Source organism: Haliotis rubra, unplaced genomic scaffold, assembly GCF_003918875.1.
Source record: "Haliotis rubra isolate DU_JTF1 unplaced genomic scaffold, ASM391887v1 Scf1405, whole genome shotgun sequence".
In the NCBI taxonomy this organism is placed as follows: domain Eukaryota; kingdom Metazoa; phylum Mollusca; class Gastropoda; order Lepetellida; family Haliotidae; genus Haliotis; species Haliotis rubra.
In genome coordinates, this window is record NW_025765343.1 from 58,723 (window position 1) to 73,471 (window position 14,749).

General features: G+C 40.3%; 1 protein-coding gene across 1 annotated transcript in view; it reads left to right on the top strand.

Moving 5' to 3' along the window:
* Window positions 1-467: 467 nt before the first annotated feature.
* Window positions 468-14,749, top strand: part of LOC124268933 (piwi-like protein 1) — a 34,335-nt gene continuing 20,053 nt past the window's right edge. The window contains exons 1-7 of the mRNA XM_046703960.1: window positions 468-676; window positions 1,913-2,099; window positions 2,337-3,662; window positions 5,393-5,616; window positions 7,155-7,279; window positions 11,907-11,996; window positions 14,224-14,412. Of these exons, the coding sequence (XP_046559916.1) occupies window positions 1,940-2,099; window positions 2,337-3,662; window positions 5,393-5,616; window positions 7,155-7,279; window positions 11,907-11,996; window positions 14,224-14,412 (2,114 nt within the window). The 5' untranslated portion in view covers window positions 468-676; window positions 1,913-1,939. The remainder of the gene's footprint in view (window positions 677-1,912; window positions 2,100-2,336; window positions 3,663-5,392; window positions 5,617-7,154; window positions 7,280-11,906; window positions 11,997-14,223; window positions 14,413-14,749) is intronic.

Below are 14,749 nucleotides of genomic sequence, written 5' to 3' on the forward strand. Positions count from 1 at the left end.
ACCCGGACCTTCACGGGTTGATAAATAAAATCTCACGTTGTACCCTCGTGTCTTTTGATATCAAATATATCACCACTCGTTGATAATAGTGAAAAAACTACCCAGCAAGCCTCGGAGTTTTTTCACTCTTATCAACTTGTGGTGATATATTTGATATCAAAAGACACGAGGGTGGGATTCTCTGTGTCAAACACTACAGTAATATATAAATGTGGCTATCGAAAAGAAACGATTGGTCTAGTGTCAAAATAAGTGAATATTGATTATTACATGACAAAATGACGGAATAATACATGAAACTTACAGTTTAAATAGTATTGTATATTCACTCGACAGTTGCGATGACTGCTAAGTTTGATTAGAAAATTTTGTCCGTTTTCATAAAATCCCCAGATCCGCTTTCACCAAAATCCTCGGCTACGTTTTGACCTAAATCGATTACACGGTCAACCGTGCTCCATCGAAGGCAAGGCAAAGAGGGAAGAGCCTAAGAGGCGAATGTGTTATCACAATATCGTCGCTGCGCTTTGTTATGACAGATGAAACTGGGATATGTTGAGTAATGGCGACTGCAAGTTTAAAAGCCTTTGTGGCCGAACAGAGATCAAGAGCTATTTGTAACTGTGGAGGATTTTATAAGGACAGAAAGCGTCTCGTTTTCGGAATATTCACTGATGTGAGTATACAAATTAGGTTGTTTTTATGCGTAGCAGATCACATTGGGGTTGAAGGGACGATCAATAGCAATACTGAATATTCTTGCCTGCCCGTTAGACATTTTCTGCTCAGTCATGTGACGCTCGGAGACGTTCGTCTTGCTGACAGATGGGCATTGTGCCAAATTGCCATGCTCGTTATATTTACAACCAGGGATAATCTACAACGTTGTCTCCCTAGCTGCTACAACGTTTCAAATACAAATGTCATTTGTCTTGTCAATGATAAGTACGATGGGATATTCAAGCCCATTTGTTCAAAGAAAATCAACTTTCTGACCTGCCTGACCGTACATGTATAACTTACGGCATTGTTTGTTTATTTGTTTGTGTGTTAGTCTGTCCCACAGTCCCTGAACCACATTATTTTCCCTACTGCCAAGCTCTCTCTGCAGTGCTAAAGCCCTAAATGAAGCAAGTCTAGATTCCCCTAGTCTCCCTCCTTTTCAATATAAATGGGCTTGTTTGTTACTATCAAAATTATATATATTCAGAGACTAAGCCTTAGTCTATGTGTGTGTGTGTGTGTGAGAGAGAGAGTGAGTGAGTGATGTTTTTTTTAAATGGAAAAGCATGTTCAGTGTGAATGACCTCCTAAGATTATTGTACAAAGTAAGTGTCCCCCCTGCATGTCATGTGCAAAATCAATGACCCCTGCCCCCCCCTTTCCGATAATTTTAAGCTTGATTCTTTATTATTTTAATGTAGAAAGTGCTGATCCCCGCTAGCAAAAAATGATGACACCCTCCTCCCCAGAACAAAATGGGTGGAAACCCCCACCCCTGACCCCCATCCCCACCCCATTAAATGATATGCTAGTTATATTATAAGCAGACAATTTATTCTAGTATGTCAATAATATCAAATTTCTAAATGAACAAATGAACACAACTAGATCTGGTCAGGTGAAGATCTATTGGATGATAGTCCATTATAATTATCACAGAATATCACTGTAGGAATATCGTCTTATGTATTCTATAAGCAGGGTTTTAAAACAGAACCCATGAAGACCCTTGTTAGAATTTGTCTTCAGCAACTAATGATTGTCATAAAAGGCGACTAATGATATCGGTTGGTAAGACTCTTCATTTGGTTGACACATGTAGTCATATCCCAGTTGTGTAGATCAATGCTTATGATGTGAATCATTGGATTGTCTGGTCCAGACTCGATTATATACTGCTATTTTTCAGGTTACTGGATAGACAGTGAGAAGCATCATGCCCAGTCAAGGCAGGATCTGGTCACAGCCCGGTCAGGATATGCCTCTGGATATGCCAGGGGATATGCCGCAGGATAATCCACCAGGTATGGCAGGAGGTATGCAACAAGATATGCCACAGGATGTACCACAGGATAATCCACCAGGTATGGCAGGAGGTATGCAACACGATATGCCTCTGGATATGCCACAGGATAATCCAACAGGTATGGCAGGAGGTATACAACATGATATGCCTCTGGATGTGCCACAGGATAATCCATCAGGTATGGCAGGAGGTATGCAACAAGATATGCCTCTGGAGGTCCCACAGGATAATCCATCAGGTATGGCAGGAGGTATACAACATGATATGCCTCTGGATATGCCGCATGATAATCCACCAGGTATGGCAGGAGGTATGCAACAAGATATGCCTCTGGATATGCCTCAGAGTATGTCACCACTTATTCATGTTCCTGTACAAGAGACGGCAGGAATGGGAGCAGGACCTGGGATAGGGGAGGAGGTTGTTTATGTGCATGAGGAGCAAAATCGGACTGAACCGCGACCTATGATGCAAACGGTGGGAGAATCTGATGCAGGGGTACCACCTAGAGATGAAATCCAGGCAGGGGCACAGTATGGAGGTGAAACTCAGGCAGGGGCACAGTCTGGAGATGGAGCTCAGGCACAAACTGATGCTGGAACAGTGGCAAGGCCAAAGACACGAAGGGGAACAACAGTCTGGGCACAAGCTCAATATCCATCACTGGCCAAGACGCCACAGCCAGGTGGAGTACCAGATTGGGCACTGCCTCAAGAATTGACACAGGCAGGGGCAGATTTACATGCTGGAGCCTGGGCACAAACCGGGACTCGAACACAGACAGAAACAAAGTCCACAGGGGGAAGAACAGTTTGGGCACAGGCTCAAGATGAAACACATTCAGAGGCAACACCGCAAAGTGGAGAGCAAGGTTGTGTACTACCTCGAAAAGGAACTCAGACACGGGCACATTTACAAGGTGGAGCTTGGGCACAACCTCTTGATGGAAAACAGGCAGGGGAACAGTTGCAAGGTGGAGCTTGTGCACAACCTCTTGCTGAAACTCAGACAGGGACACAATTACAAGGTGGAGCTTGGGCAAAGCCTCACGAAGGAACACATAAAGGGGCACTGTCACAAGGTGAAGCCATGGTGGACGTCCCCGAAGGTCCACTTCAACCCCAAGCAAGTGTAAAGGGACAAAGTGGGCCTGGCCCACCCACTATGGCTGGACATGCTGGTACTGGGCAGGTTGGAGAGGAGGTTTGGGCTCAGGATGAAGAGGACGTTTGGGCTCAGGATGAAGATGAGGTTCTGGCTCAGGATGAAGAGGAGGTTTGGGCTCAGGATGAAGATGAGGTTCTGGCTCAGGATGAAGAGGAGGTTCTGGCTCAGGATGAAGATGAGGTTCTGGCTCAGGATGAAGAGGAGGTTTGGGCTCAGGAAGGAGAGGAGTTTTGGGCTCAGGATTGGGAGGAGGTTTTGGCTCAGGATGAAGAGGAGGTTTTGGCTCAGGATGAAGAGGAGGTTTTGGCTCAGGGTGAAGAGGAGGCTTGGGACGAAGAGCGAAGACAGAGGGAGGCCCAGGAACAAGAGAGAAGACATAGGGAGGCTCAGGAACTAGGCCGAAGACAGAGGAGAAATCTCTACTTAGAACACCTGAGGGGACAGGGTCACCATCTTGAAAGAAGGGGTAAGTTTGACATTGTCTTGTTTTCAACAAGCATGCAAGTTCAAAATCCTAATGGTGTCCATGTTGTGGCATAAATTCTTCTTTGAACTGAAATTTATCTTTTATCAAATTTGCTTTCAAAACTCAGTTTTTTCTCATTAAGGCCAGACCAATCTTATTTCTTGTTTCATGGATTTTTGTCCTCAGAAAACCGTAAGCACAAGGGGGAAAATAGTAATCACCAGTCAAAGTAATATTCCTTCTATATACTCAAGGTATTTTACTTTTGGCAATTTATGAAGCGTATATGGGACAAAAACACAATCTAAACAAAAAAAGACTTTTTTTGTAAGTTTACATTTGGGGCCAATAAAAACAGCATTATATTTTTTGAGCGGGGAAAATTAATTAATTTTTAATTTTTATTCTTGAAAAAATATGACAGGCGGATCCGTAAAACAAGAAGTATAATTGGTCTGGCCTAAAATATTTTCATTATTTCAGGGTGTTTTTCGTAATTTCAATAATTGTTTTTTTTTCATGTTATAATGTATTTTGGAAATGAATATTTTCCTGTCACTTGATTTTTTCTTGATATTTAAGTTATTTCTTAACTCATAATTTTAAAAAAATTCAACAATTTTAGCCATGCCTATGTTTAACAAACATAACTGCCAGTCTCAGATAGATGTAAACCTTCTAAAAACACAACCAACATTTGTTTTACTCTTTTAATGAAAATAATGACAACTTTGTCGGAAACACGTGACAAACACATCATTAAATGTTTGAATCAGTCATGAAGTACTTAATTTTTTAACACTATTTGTGACAGTGTAATGTTATCTTTAGTATTATCCCACTCACGACTAGATCGGAAGCAGTCTCAAACAGAATGATTTTAAGTTCAAATATCCTGTGCAGATTTTGAAATTTGAATGCAGAATGTGGGCGTGATACAAAGCAGTCACTTCATCCAATCACTCGAGCTTGTCTAAATACACCACGGCCTGGTCACTGTTGATTGGGCGTTGAATTTTCGTCTTGGGCCATGTCCTTGACAATTCATCAACCAATCACTAGCTACCAGGCCGTGGTGTATTTGGACCAAGCTCTCATATTAGAATGAAGTAACTACTAATTATTTTCTTGTTATTTCAAGATTTTTTTTAAAACTGGAAAATTTTAAATAATGTCAATATAACTAAGTAATGAGAAAATACTTGTAATTTCGATTTATAAAGAAAATTGAAATAGTGAGATAATTATTGAATAAACCATTTCAATCTTTAAAAGAAGTTTATGCTACAAAAGTGGCACCATTTGGCTTTCTTATGCTAGGACTTTGTTACAGAACATAACTCACCAGTACACCTGTATCATTCTGATATTGTTGCACCCGTGAAGATCTGGGTTAGAATCGATCTTCTGTATCCAATGCTTGTCGTACAAGGTGACTAACGGTATCGGGTGGTCAGGCTCGCTGACTTGGTTGACTCATGTCATCGTATCCCAGTCGCGTAGATCGATGCTCATGGTGTTGATCACCGGATTGTCTGGTCCAGACTCGATTATTTACAGACCGGAGCCGTTGAGCTGGAATATTGCTGAGTGCGGCATAAAACTAAAACCCATTCACTCACTCTGATATTGTTAAATACTGGTGTGGAATCGGTAAAGCGATGTGTTTTCTGTAGACATGTGAAAGCACTGTACACTGCAGTATATATGAATTTTTCATAAATCTTCAGGGCAAGTCATTAATTATGGCGGGAACGTAAATCTGATAACCAACTACTTCAGCGTGAACTTCGTACGCAGCATCCCCCTGTACCAGTACCACGTTGAATACAACCCTCCCTGTGAGTCCAAGAGGGTCAGAACGGCGCTGTTGTATGTTCATCAAGAGCTTATCGGCGAAGTGCATGTTTTTAACGGCACCATGTTGTTCCTTCCACGCCGTTTACCAAATGAGGTAAGAGACGCATTCTAGTCCATTAAATGTATCACTGGTTATCGCTTAGTCTGTCTCACAGTCCCTGAACCACATTACTTTCCCTACTGCCAAGCCCTATCTGCAAAAAGCTGCTAAAGCCCTAAATAAAGCAAGTCTAGATTTCTCCAGGTTCAGGTCTGAATCTCTGGTCTCCCTGGGGCTCCTTTTCAATTTAAATGGGCTTGTTTGTTACTATCAAAATTATATATATTCAGAGACTAAGCGTTAGTCTAGTTATCGTTCACTACATTCAGATTGATAATTGGGAGCTCGGTAATCGATCGATAATCAATTGTAATCTTAAACCGTACCACAAAACTCATGTGGAAAAAATACAGGACACAATGATTGTACAAACAGAAGAGGCACTGATTAATACTACAATCGAGATCATCGGGACACTGCCTTTTGAGACACGCCCACGAGTATGTGATTTACATTGTTACAGCAGGGAACTGAATCTGTTGTTTATGTCGTTATCTAACAAAATAACAATACGAAACATACTTTCAAAAGTTGATTTAATTTTTTATAAATATCAATTAATCTCTCGAAATGAATTGACTGACCGATGATTTGATCAATCCCCCTACGCTAGCTGAATGGGAAACATGTTAAGCACATATATTTAAGAATTACATTCAAATAGGTTGCTATGATATAACTTTATGTATAGGAGAAAACACTTACTCTCGGTTTTGGTAGAGAATGTAAAAACTTTTCAAAGACAGACATCTTATGAACGCACCACCATTTCTTTTCATGATCACCCCTAAACACCACACATGGGATGCACATGCACTGTGCAGTAGCCCCATATACATATATTCTTGATTTTGACATTTTCAAGAAGGTCCTTAAATCACTGTAGCCCATTAATTTATACAATCAACTTGCATCACACAGTTGTTAGTGTTTGTTTCTCGCCAGTTTTTTTGTTTGTTTGTTGGATAATGAAAATCGAATACATGCAGATTTCACGTCATACACTAATCATCTTTCAAGATGCACTCTCAAAACATTCATTACAAATAGTATCTTATCAACATTGATTGACTCTGATATATCTTAGAAGAATTTCGATTGTAATTTAATAAATGAAGTTCCCCTACTTTTTTTTGAAGAATATATTATGCACAGACAGCTACATTGTATCACTTCAGCAAATTCAGTTATCAATGCATACATGTCGTAAAAATAATCTGTTCTCTTTCTACACTATTTAAGCTACTTGAACACGCAAACGCATGCTGTAAGCAACTAACGGGATCAGGTGGTCAGGCTTGCTGACTTGGTCGACAAATGTAACCGTATCCCAATTCCGTAGATCGATGCTCATGCTGTTAATCACTGGGTTGTCTGGTCCAGACTCGATTATTTACAGACCGCCGCCATATAGCTGGAATATTGTTGAGTGCGGCGTAAAAGTAAACTCACTTTCTCACAAACACATGCACATCACTGTATGAGTGAAACCGTTTTCTTACATTCTGATGAAAACATTTTGGTTGGTGTAGGTGACGGAGGTACATTCAACACGACAGTATGACGGTGTCCAGATCAGGCTGACCATCACGTTGAGGTCCGAGCTGCCTCCCGATGCTCCACAGGCCATCCAAGTATTCAACATCATCCTCAGAAGGTAGGCCACAGCTAATTCACCTTTCAATACACTAAGGGCCTATTCGATTAAGCTAAACCGGTTTTGGAAAACCATGCACAGGATTATGTCGAAACCTAAAACTGGGTTCTGAAACTTCAAAACCATTTCTGAGGCAGGTTTCGCAGTTTCGGTTCTCTCACAACAAACATGGAGGAAACAAAAACGCCAAGTTCAGCTGATCTTGGTGGCAAAATAGAGCAGCAGTTTCTGTAACCAAAATAATGATAAAAATCAACTGAGAACAAGGAAAATATTATTAAAACCCAAGTCTATTGAACATGACTATTTTATGTAACTTGTATACATATAATTACTTGTAATAGTATAATTACATATACGCAAATATTTACTTCCAAAAGCATCTCATCTCTTTGTTATTTGTTAATTCACTGATAAAATGACAAAAAATGTTACCTTCGGCAAAGCTGTCATCGAATTTGTTCCACATATATAGTAGCTGAGACATATTTTTGTCCCCATTTTGAAACCGGATGGTGAAACCATCCACTCGTTTATAGAACTAGAAACTAGTTTCACTTTGAAACCATGTATCCAAAACTAGACACTTGTTAGTAACAGGAGAACCAGGTTCAGAAACCAAAACCAGTTTTGCCAGAATTGAACAGGCCCTAATGAACCTGTTGCCTCTCGCCTATTGTGTGGTGGGTATCCTCCCATCCTAGTAACACTGTGAGAGGTACTACTTTCAAGTGAGACCTGCTTAGACGCTTTTTCATCAGATTTGTAAGAACTGGATTTTTGAATTGTAAGACCAATTTTTACAATTAAATTGTTCAAATCTAATGTAGATTTTTGCCTGGTTAATAATTAAAATATATTTCTGTGTTATGTTTATCATAGTCAACGCACTTTGTTCTACATGAGCCATGGGGGCATCTTTTTAAAAATGCTTGATTGTTTATAAGCCGCACTAAACAATATTTCTGCTTATATGGCAGCGGTCTGTAAATAATCGAGTCTAAACCAGACAGTCCAGTGATCAACCCCTGCCATATAGCTTGAATATTGCTGAGTGCGGCATTAAACAACAAACCAACCAGTGATCAACAGTATGAGCATCGATCTATACAATTTGCATATGATGACATTTGTCAACCAAATCAGCGAGTCTGACCTTCCGATTTCATGAATCGTCTCTTACAACAAGAGGGGTTAAAGACCAATTCGGGGGCACTGGGGTAGCCCAGTGGTTAAAGCGTTCGCTCGCCACGCAGAAGATCTGGGTTCTATTCCCTACATAGGTACAATGTGTGAAGCCCATTTCTGGTGTCTCCTGCCGTGATATTGCTGGAATTTTGCTAAAAGCAGCGTAAAACCAACCTCACTCACTCACTGAAGACCAATTCCAACTCGCATCTTCACAGGTCAAAGATTGTTTAATCTTACATGTAATGATTTCAGTTGTCTGCATGCTGCATGTGGTCCTTCTCTCATCTGCTGTCACTGATTTTGTATCGTAACTCAACAACCATTTTGTTTCTCGATAAGGTATTTCAATATCTATTCTTTTCTGTCTTTTTCATTTTGATTGTTTAAAAGTTAAAACTATCCTCAGAGTCAAGGTTTAACTATAACTGATTTATCTTTTGAATCTCTGGGATCTAATTAGAACTGGTCAGGGCAATATCTTGTCCCTGTCTGCAACCATTGTCAGTAAAAATTTCATAATTTGTACTTAGAAAATTACCATTTTATTTTTGGAAACTTAGGCCAGACCAATTTTATTTTTTGTTTAACGGATTCGCCGGTCATATTTTTTCAAGAATAAGATTTTTTTTTTAATAATTTTCCATGCTCAGAAAATAAAATCTTCATGTTTCTATCGGCCAAATATGTAAACTTACAACAACAAAATTTGATTGTATTTTCCCCCATATACACTTCATAAATTGCCCCAAAAAAAATACTTTTAGTATTTAAAAGAAATATTACTTTGACTGGTGATTTTTATTTTTTATTTTTTTCCCTCCTGCCTTTAGGTTTTGTGAGGACAAAAATCTGTAAAACAAGAAATAACATTGGTCTGGTTTTAACACAAACAATACAAGGAAAACTGTGTAAGCATGACATATTTTGTAGAGAAGACTGAGCACACATTTTTAGCAAAAAATTATTGTTTTTTATTTGTTTTAGTTATATCTAATGTCATAGCTGAAATTTTATTCACTTCTTACTCGACCCATACTGAGGAAGAGGCTGTAATGCTTTCAATAGCAAAGCTACTTATATGCTGTGAACACAAACAACAAAATGGCCATTACTACCCAGGGTAATGTATGCTGCCTGTGAGGCACTAGAAGGTTAATACATACGATATGAAACTGTTCGCTTATGTGATTATATATGTATGTTATGCCATCTATCAATGTTAATAAATGACAAGAAGGATGTATTGTTAGTATTTTTTGTTACCAGGAATATTTTTACATACGATGAAGATAACTAGATCTACCATTTCTGCATGCAACAGTATGACGATCATGACATTTAGTAAACATTGATATTTTCACACAAATACATTAATCCGACATTTTCATTAATCCGACATTTTCGTTAATCCGACATTTTCATTAATCCGACATTTTCATTAATCCGACATATTTCTCTGCAACCACAAGTGTCTGATTAACGAGAGTTGACTGTATATACTCAGTAACAAAAGTTGAGCAACACCCAATGAAACAGTCTAATAAACAGAAAGAAATGAGGATAAGAATCACTGCATCATTTTAGACTCTACTTGGACCATTTTCGATTACAAAGCTGAAACAAACAGTTTTGACGTCGTTACAAAAAGGAAAGCAGGTGCACTACAAAGTGAGAGGGGAGGGTCAGTGATATTCACACACCCAAACAAGAAGAGGTCAGTGTCGAGTGTGTCGGCCCTCAGCTTGCTGTACCGCCACACAACGTTTTCTCATGCTTATAATGAGCTGCCGAACCTGATGAAGGGTGATGTCTCCCCATTCCAGCTAAAGGGCATTGCCAAGGTCGTTGACATTCTGGATGTGGTGCTTCTTCTGCAAGCTTCTCCGAGAATGTCCCAGGCATGTTCGATTGGGGCAAGGTCTGGTGACTTTGCTGGCCATGCTAAGACGTCAATGTTGTTGTGCTGCGGCAGATTTTGAGTCAGGCGAGCTATAAGGTGGTCGTTTATCACAGTAAGTTTTGCCATCCCAATGGATCCCTCCCCAAACCATGACACTTCCCCCCCGTAACGGTCACGCTCCATGACGTTGTCAGGTTGAAAACGTTCTCCTCGACGTCGCCATACACGACTTATGCTATCTCTAAACTGCAGACAGAAACGCAATTCGTCACTGAAAGGGACTTCATTCGCTGAGCAAGACCCCATCTTTGATGGGCACGCGTCCATGTTAACCGTTCTTTAACATGACGTGACCATAATGGTATAGCCTTCAGGGGGCTACGGGCACGGAGCCCAGCAGAACAGAGACGATTACGGGTGAGCTGCGGATGCACTCATTTTCCAGTTGTTTGTCGAAGACTTTGAGCAAGGTCTGGTGCACTGGCATATCTGTTGAGATGTGATGACGTCACAAGATAACGATCTTCTCGTGGCGTCCTTTTACGAGGTCTGCAACCACTGCGTGGGCGGTCTTTCCCTGTTCTAGATTGTGCCTGGCGTGACTGGAGATGTGAAATGGTACTATGGTGGACCTGAAAATGTCTGGCAACCTGTCGTAAACTCATCCTGGCTCTCAGCATTCCAATGGCTTCATGTCTGGCATTTTCTGGCATCCCCCTGTGACGCCCCATTGTGTTAGTACAACCTTGTGATGTGGTGTTTTTCTATCTGACAGTAAGCAGTTCTGACGTGCAATTGTTTCCAAAATGATTTTAACGATTGAATTACAGTGGGACCCAATATTCCGTTAAATCACATGCAGTGTAGCCCACAGGATGCATGTGGGTTTAGTACAACCCAAGTTGGTGTGTTTGTGCGATGTGACATGCCAGTTCTTACCAGACATTACTGACTTCATACTAACATTTCTGGAGTTTACAATTGCCAAGATTTAGGTGTTGCTAAAGTTTTGTTACTGAATATACTAATATGACTTATCCCACTGGGTACCCATTTTCTGCTGGATGAACAGAAGCAATTTATAAACAAACTCACTTGCCTATGGTGACCACATGTATCATATGTGTTTCGTTGTGGGGCAGGACTGAAGTCCTAGAAACACTCAGGAGTCAAGATGTCAAACACGGTCACCCATCCAAGGGCTGTCTGCACCCAACATTGCTTAACTTCAACTGATTTGTGACCTGAGGTTGTACAAAGCAACTTTAGTGCTACTCCCGTTGTAAGTCTATGTTATGGTATAGGAGTTACGATCACCTTAGCGCTAAGGTCGCTATGTCCATACAACCCATGCTGGGCTCAATGTACATGACCACTCACCTCTATATGTGATGAATTTTTCATGAAATTTGCTGCAGACCTTGGGCTGCAGAACTAGATAAGTCCCGTTTTAATATTGATAATATTAACTATAATGATATATTTTTATTCTTGTGTCTGAACGATGAGCTGCATGATCAGCTTTTTCTGTCACAGGTTGTTAAAGCACCTCGGCATGGAAAAGGTCCAGAGACACCACTATGACTTTGAGAGTAGTGTCGACATCACGAGATACCAACGTACGATGTAAGTATTGTGCATGCATGAAGGAAACCATTCTAGTCAGCTGGCATGTGGTTAACAGCATAAGAGCTTTGCAGTTTGTTTGTTGTTTAATGTTGCACTTGGCAATATTCCAGCTATTTGTTGTCGATCTCTGAATAATTGAGTCTGGAACAGACAGTCCGGTGATCAATATTATGAATGTAGACTCAAGAATGACAAATTTCAAGTAACTCGCATCCACAGGGTTTTATTCTTTTGATGGGAAACAATAATACGGTAAGCGTTGATGTACATTGACAAATGTAGAATATACGTTCGACGTTGATCGTTAGCCATTGTGTGAAAGGATAAGTGGATGAGTGGATGAGGTTTAGAAAACTAGAATAAACAGAAACAATTTGTAATATAATTTGACTATAAATATAATGCATTAACAAACTATCATCTAAAATCATGTTTAACAATGTTGAAAACGTTGGAACATTATTTGAACACTTTTAGCAATATTGCATGTAAAAATAGCATTATGAGGCCATGAACTTTTAAACAGACTATTAAACATTATATTTGCACAAGAAATAAAGATGCAAGACTCACATTTGTGTTCCTGGGTGCTACCTTGAAATTTAAGTCAGAGGAGACCTCTTGACAGTATGGAGGCTGCTAACATACTGAAGCATGGGTCCAAGAACCGTATGTGCTTTTTAGGGTCACATGACGGGAAAGTGGTACTATGGGATATGAAACATAACTTATGAAATCTGCAAAAGTTTCTGTGGAAAGCGGATCTTGAACCCTAGATGGCTGGATTACTATCAAGGGAGGTAATAACTGATACTGACATGATGAAGTTACAGGTGAGGTGAGGTGAGGTGAGGTGAGTTTAACGTCGTGCTTGAGAATATTTCGCTCATATGACGACGTGCATGAGTGTGTATGTGTGGCTGCTTGTACTAGCCCAGACTTAAGCTGGCTTTATAGTGCTAGCCCACTGAGATACCATGCCCCAGTGAAGCATGAATACCCCACTCAGACACATTATACTGACTCCGAGCCGACCAGTCCTTGTTGTACCCATTAATGCCGAGCGCCAGGCAGGGACCAACAAGTACCATATTTTAACGTCTTTTGGTATGACACGGTCGGGGATCGAACCGTGACCTTCTGGTGTCCGGGCGGACGCTCTAACCACTACACCACAGAGGCGGTGTTGATGAAGTTACACCTGCACTGTCCTACGGAGACAGTACAGATTAGGAAGACATTTATGATGCATGAAATATGCCTATGAAAATTATGTAATAATATCTGCATTAGAAAATTGTACACACAGTAAATAAAATACATGAATCTTGCATCAACAATGAGCATTAATTTAAGCAATCGGGATACAATGACGTGTCAACAAAGTCCCCCAGCCTGACCACCCGATCCCCTTAGTCCTCTCTATGGGATGGAGGGGTAGCCTAGTTATTAAAGTGTTCACTTGTCACACTGAAGATTTTGATTCCCAACGGGCACAATGTGTGAAGCCCATTACTGGTGTTCCCCACCGTGATATTGCTGGAATATTGCTAAAAGTGGCGTAAAACCAAACTCACTGATCATCTCCAAGCATGGGTTGCTGGACCAGTTATAACCCGAATCTTCACGCTTCTCTGCAGTTTAGAGACAATCTGCAGTCTGCCTATATAGCCTCAGTAACAAAAGTAAGTTGGCAGTTATATATAACACTGACTGTAAGCAAACATCTTGTTCATTGTGGTGGTTTTTTGCAGTCGATAGTTGACGATTATATTTGGATGACTTATTCAACTACTAAGTTAGAAGTGAGTTACAAATTCTAAAATTCTTGTTTCCTAAAACTAATTTCATGAATTAGGAAATATTTGCTACAGATATGGATCAAACATCAGCTGTTGATCAGGTGTAGATATCCTTTCCAGTATGGTATGAAAAAACGTTAGCGCTACGACTGTAGGAAGTCCATGTTAAGATATTGGAATATAGTCACCTTAGAGTAAAGATCTCTTTGTACAATGGCATCCTGTTATCTTAGGGGGTGGTGGGATAGCCTAGTGGTTAAGACCCGAGTTCGATTCCCCACATGGGTACAATGTATGAAGCCCATTTCTGGTGTCCCCCGCCATGTTATTTCTGGAATATTGCTAAAAGCGGCATAAAATCTAACTCGCTCACTCCTGTTGTCATATTAAAATGACATGTATAATTGAACTTTAATTTGCAGACTTCAGGTAATCCCAGGTGTGGCTGCCTCCATCCTGCCCTTTGAGGACCGGGTACTGCTGAACGTGGATCTAACCCACAAGGTCATACGGACGGACACATGTCTGGACGTTATCAACAGAGAGTACATGACACAGACCAACATGGATGATGTCAGACGTGCGTTGATCGGCTGTGTTGTCATCACCAGGTACTCTCCAGTTTCTAACAATTGAAGTTTGTAACCTGAACTCAAAATTTGTTTTTCAGCATCCCATGCTTGTCGTAAGAGGCGACTAACGGACAACAAATAAACAAACTTTATGCATGTATACTCCCAATGGAGATACGATGTAATTCACCTGCACACTGATCCATTTGTGGGTAAATAATTTAGTGCTTGAAGCATGCTGAAGATTGTGCATTTTGCATATTATAAATTTGCAAAGTTTTATTCCTGCAGGTTTTGGCATAATTTGTAATTAGTGACAGAAAATTAAGACAGTGATTCAGTTAATTTTACAGGCTACTCATATAAATGTAAATCA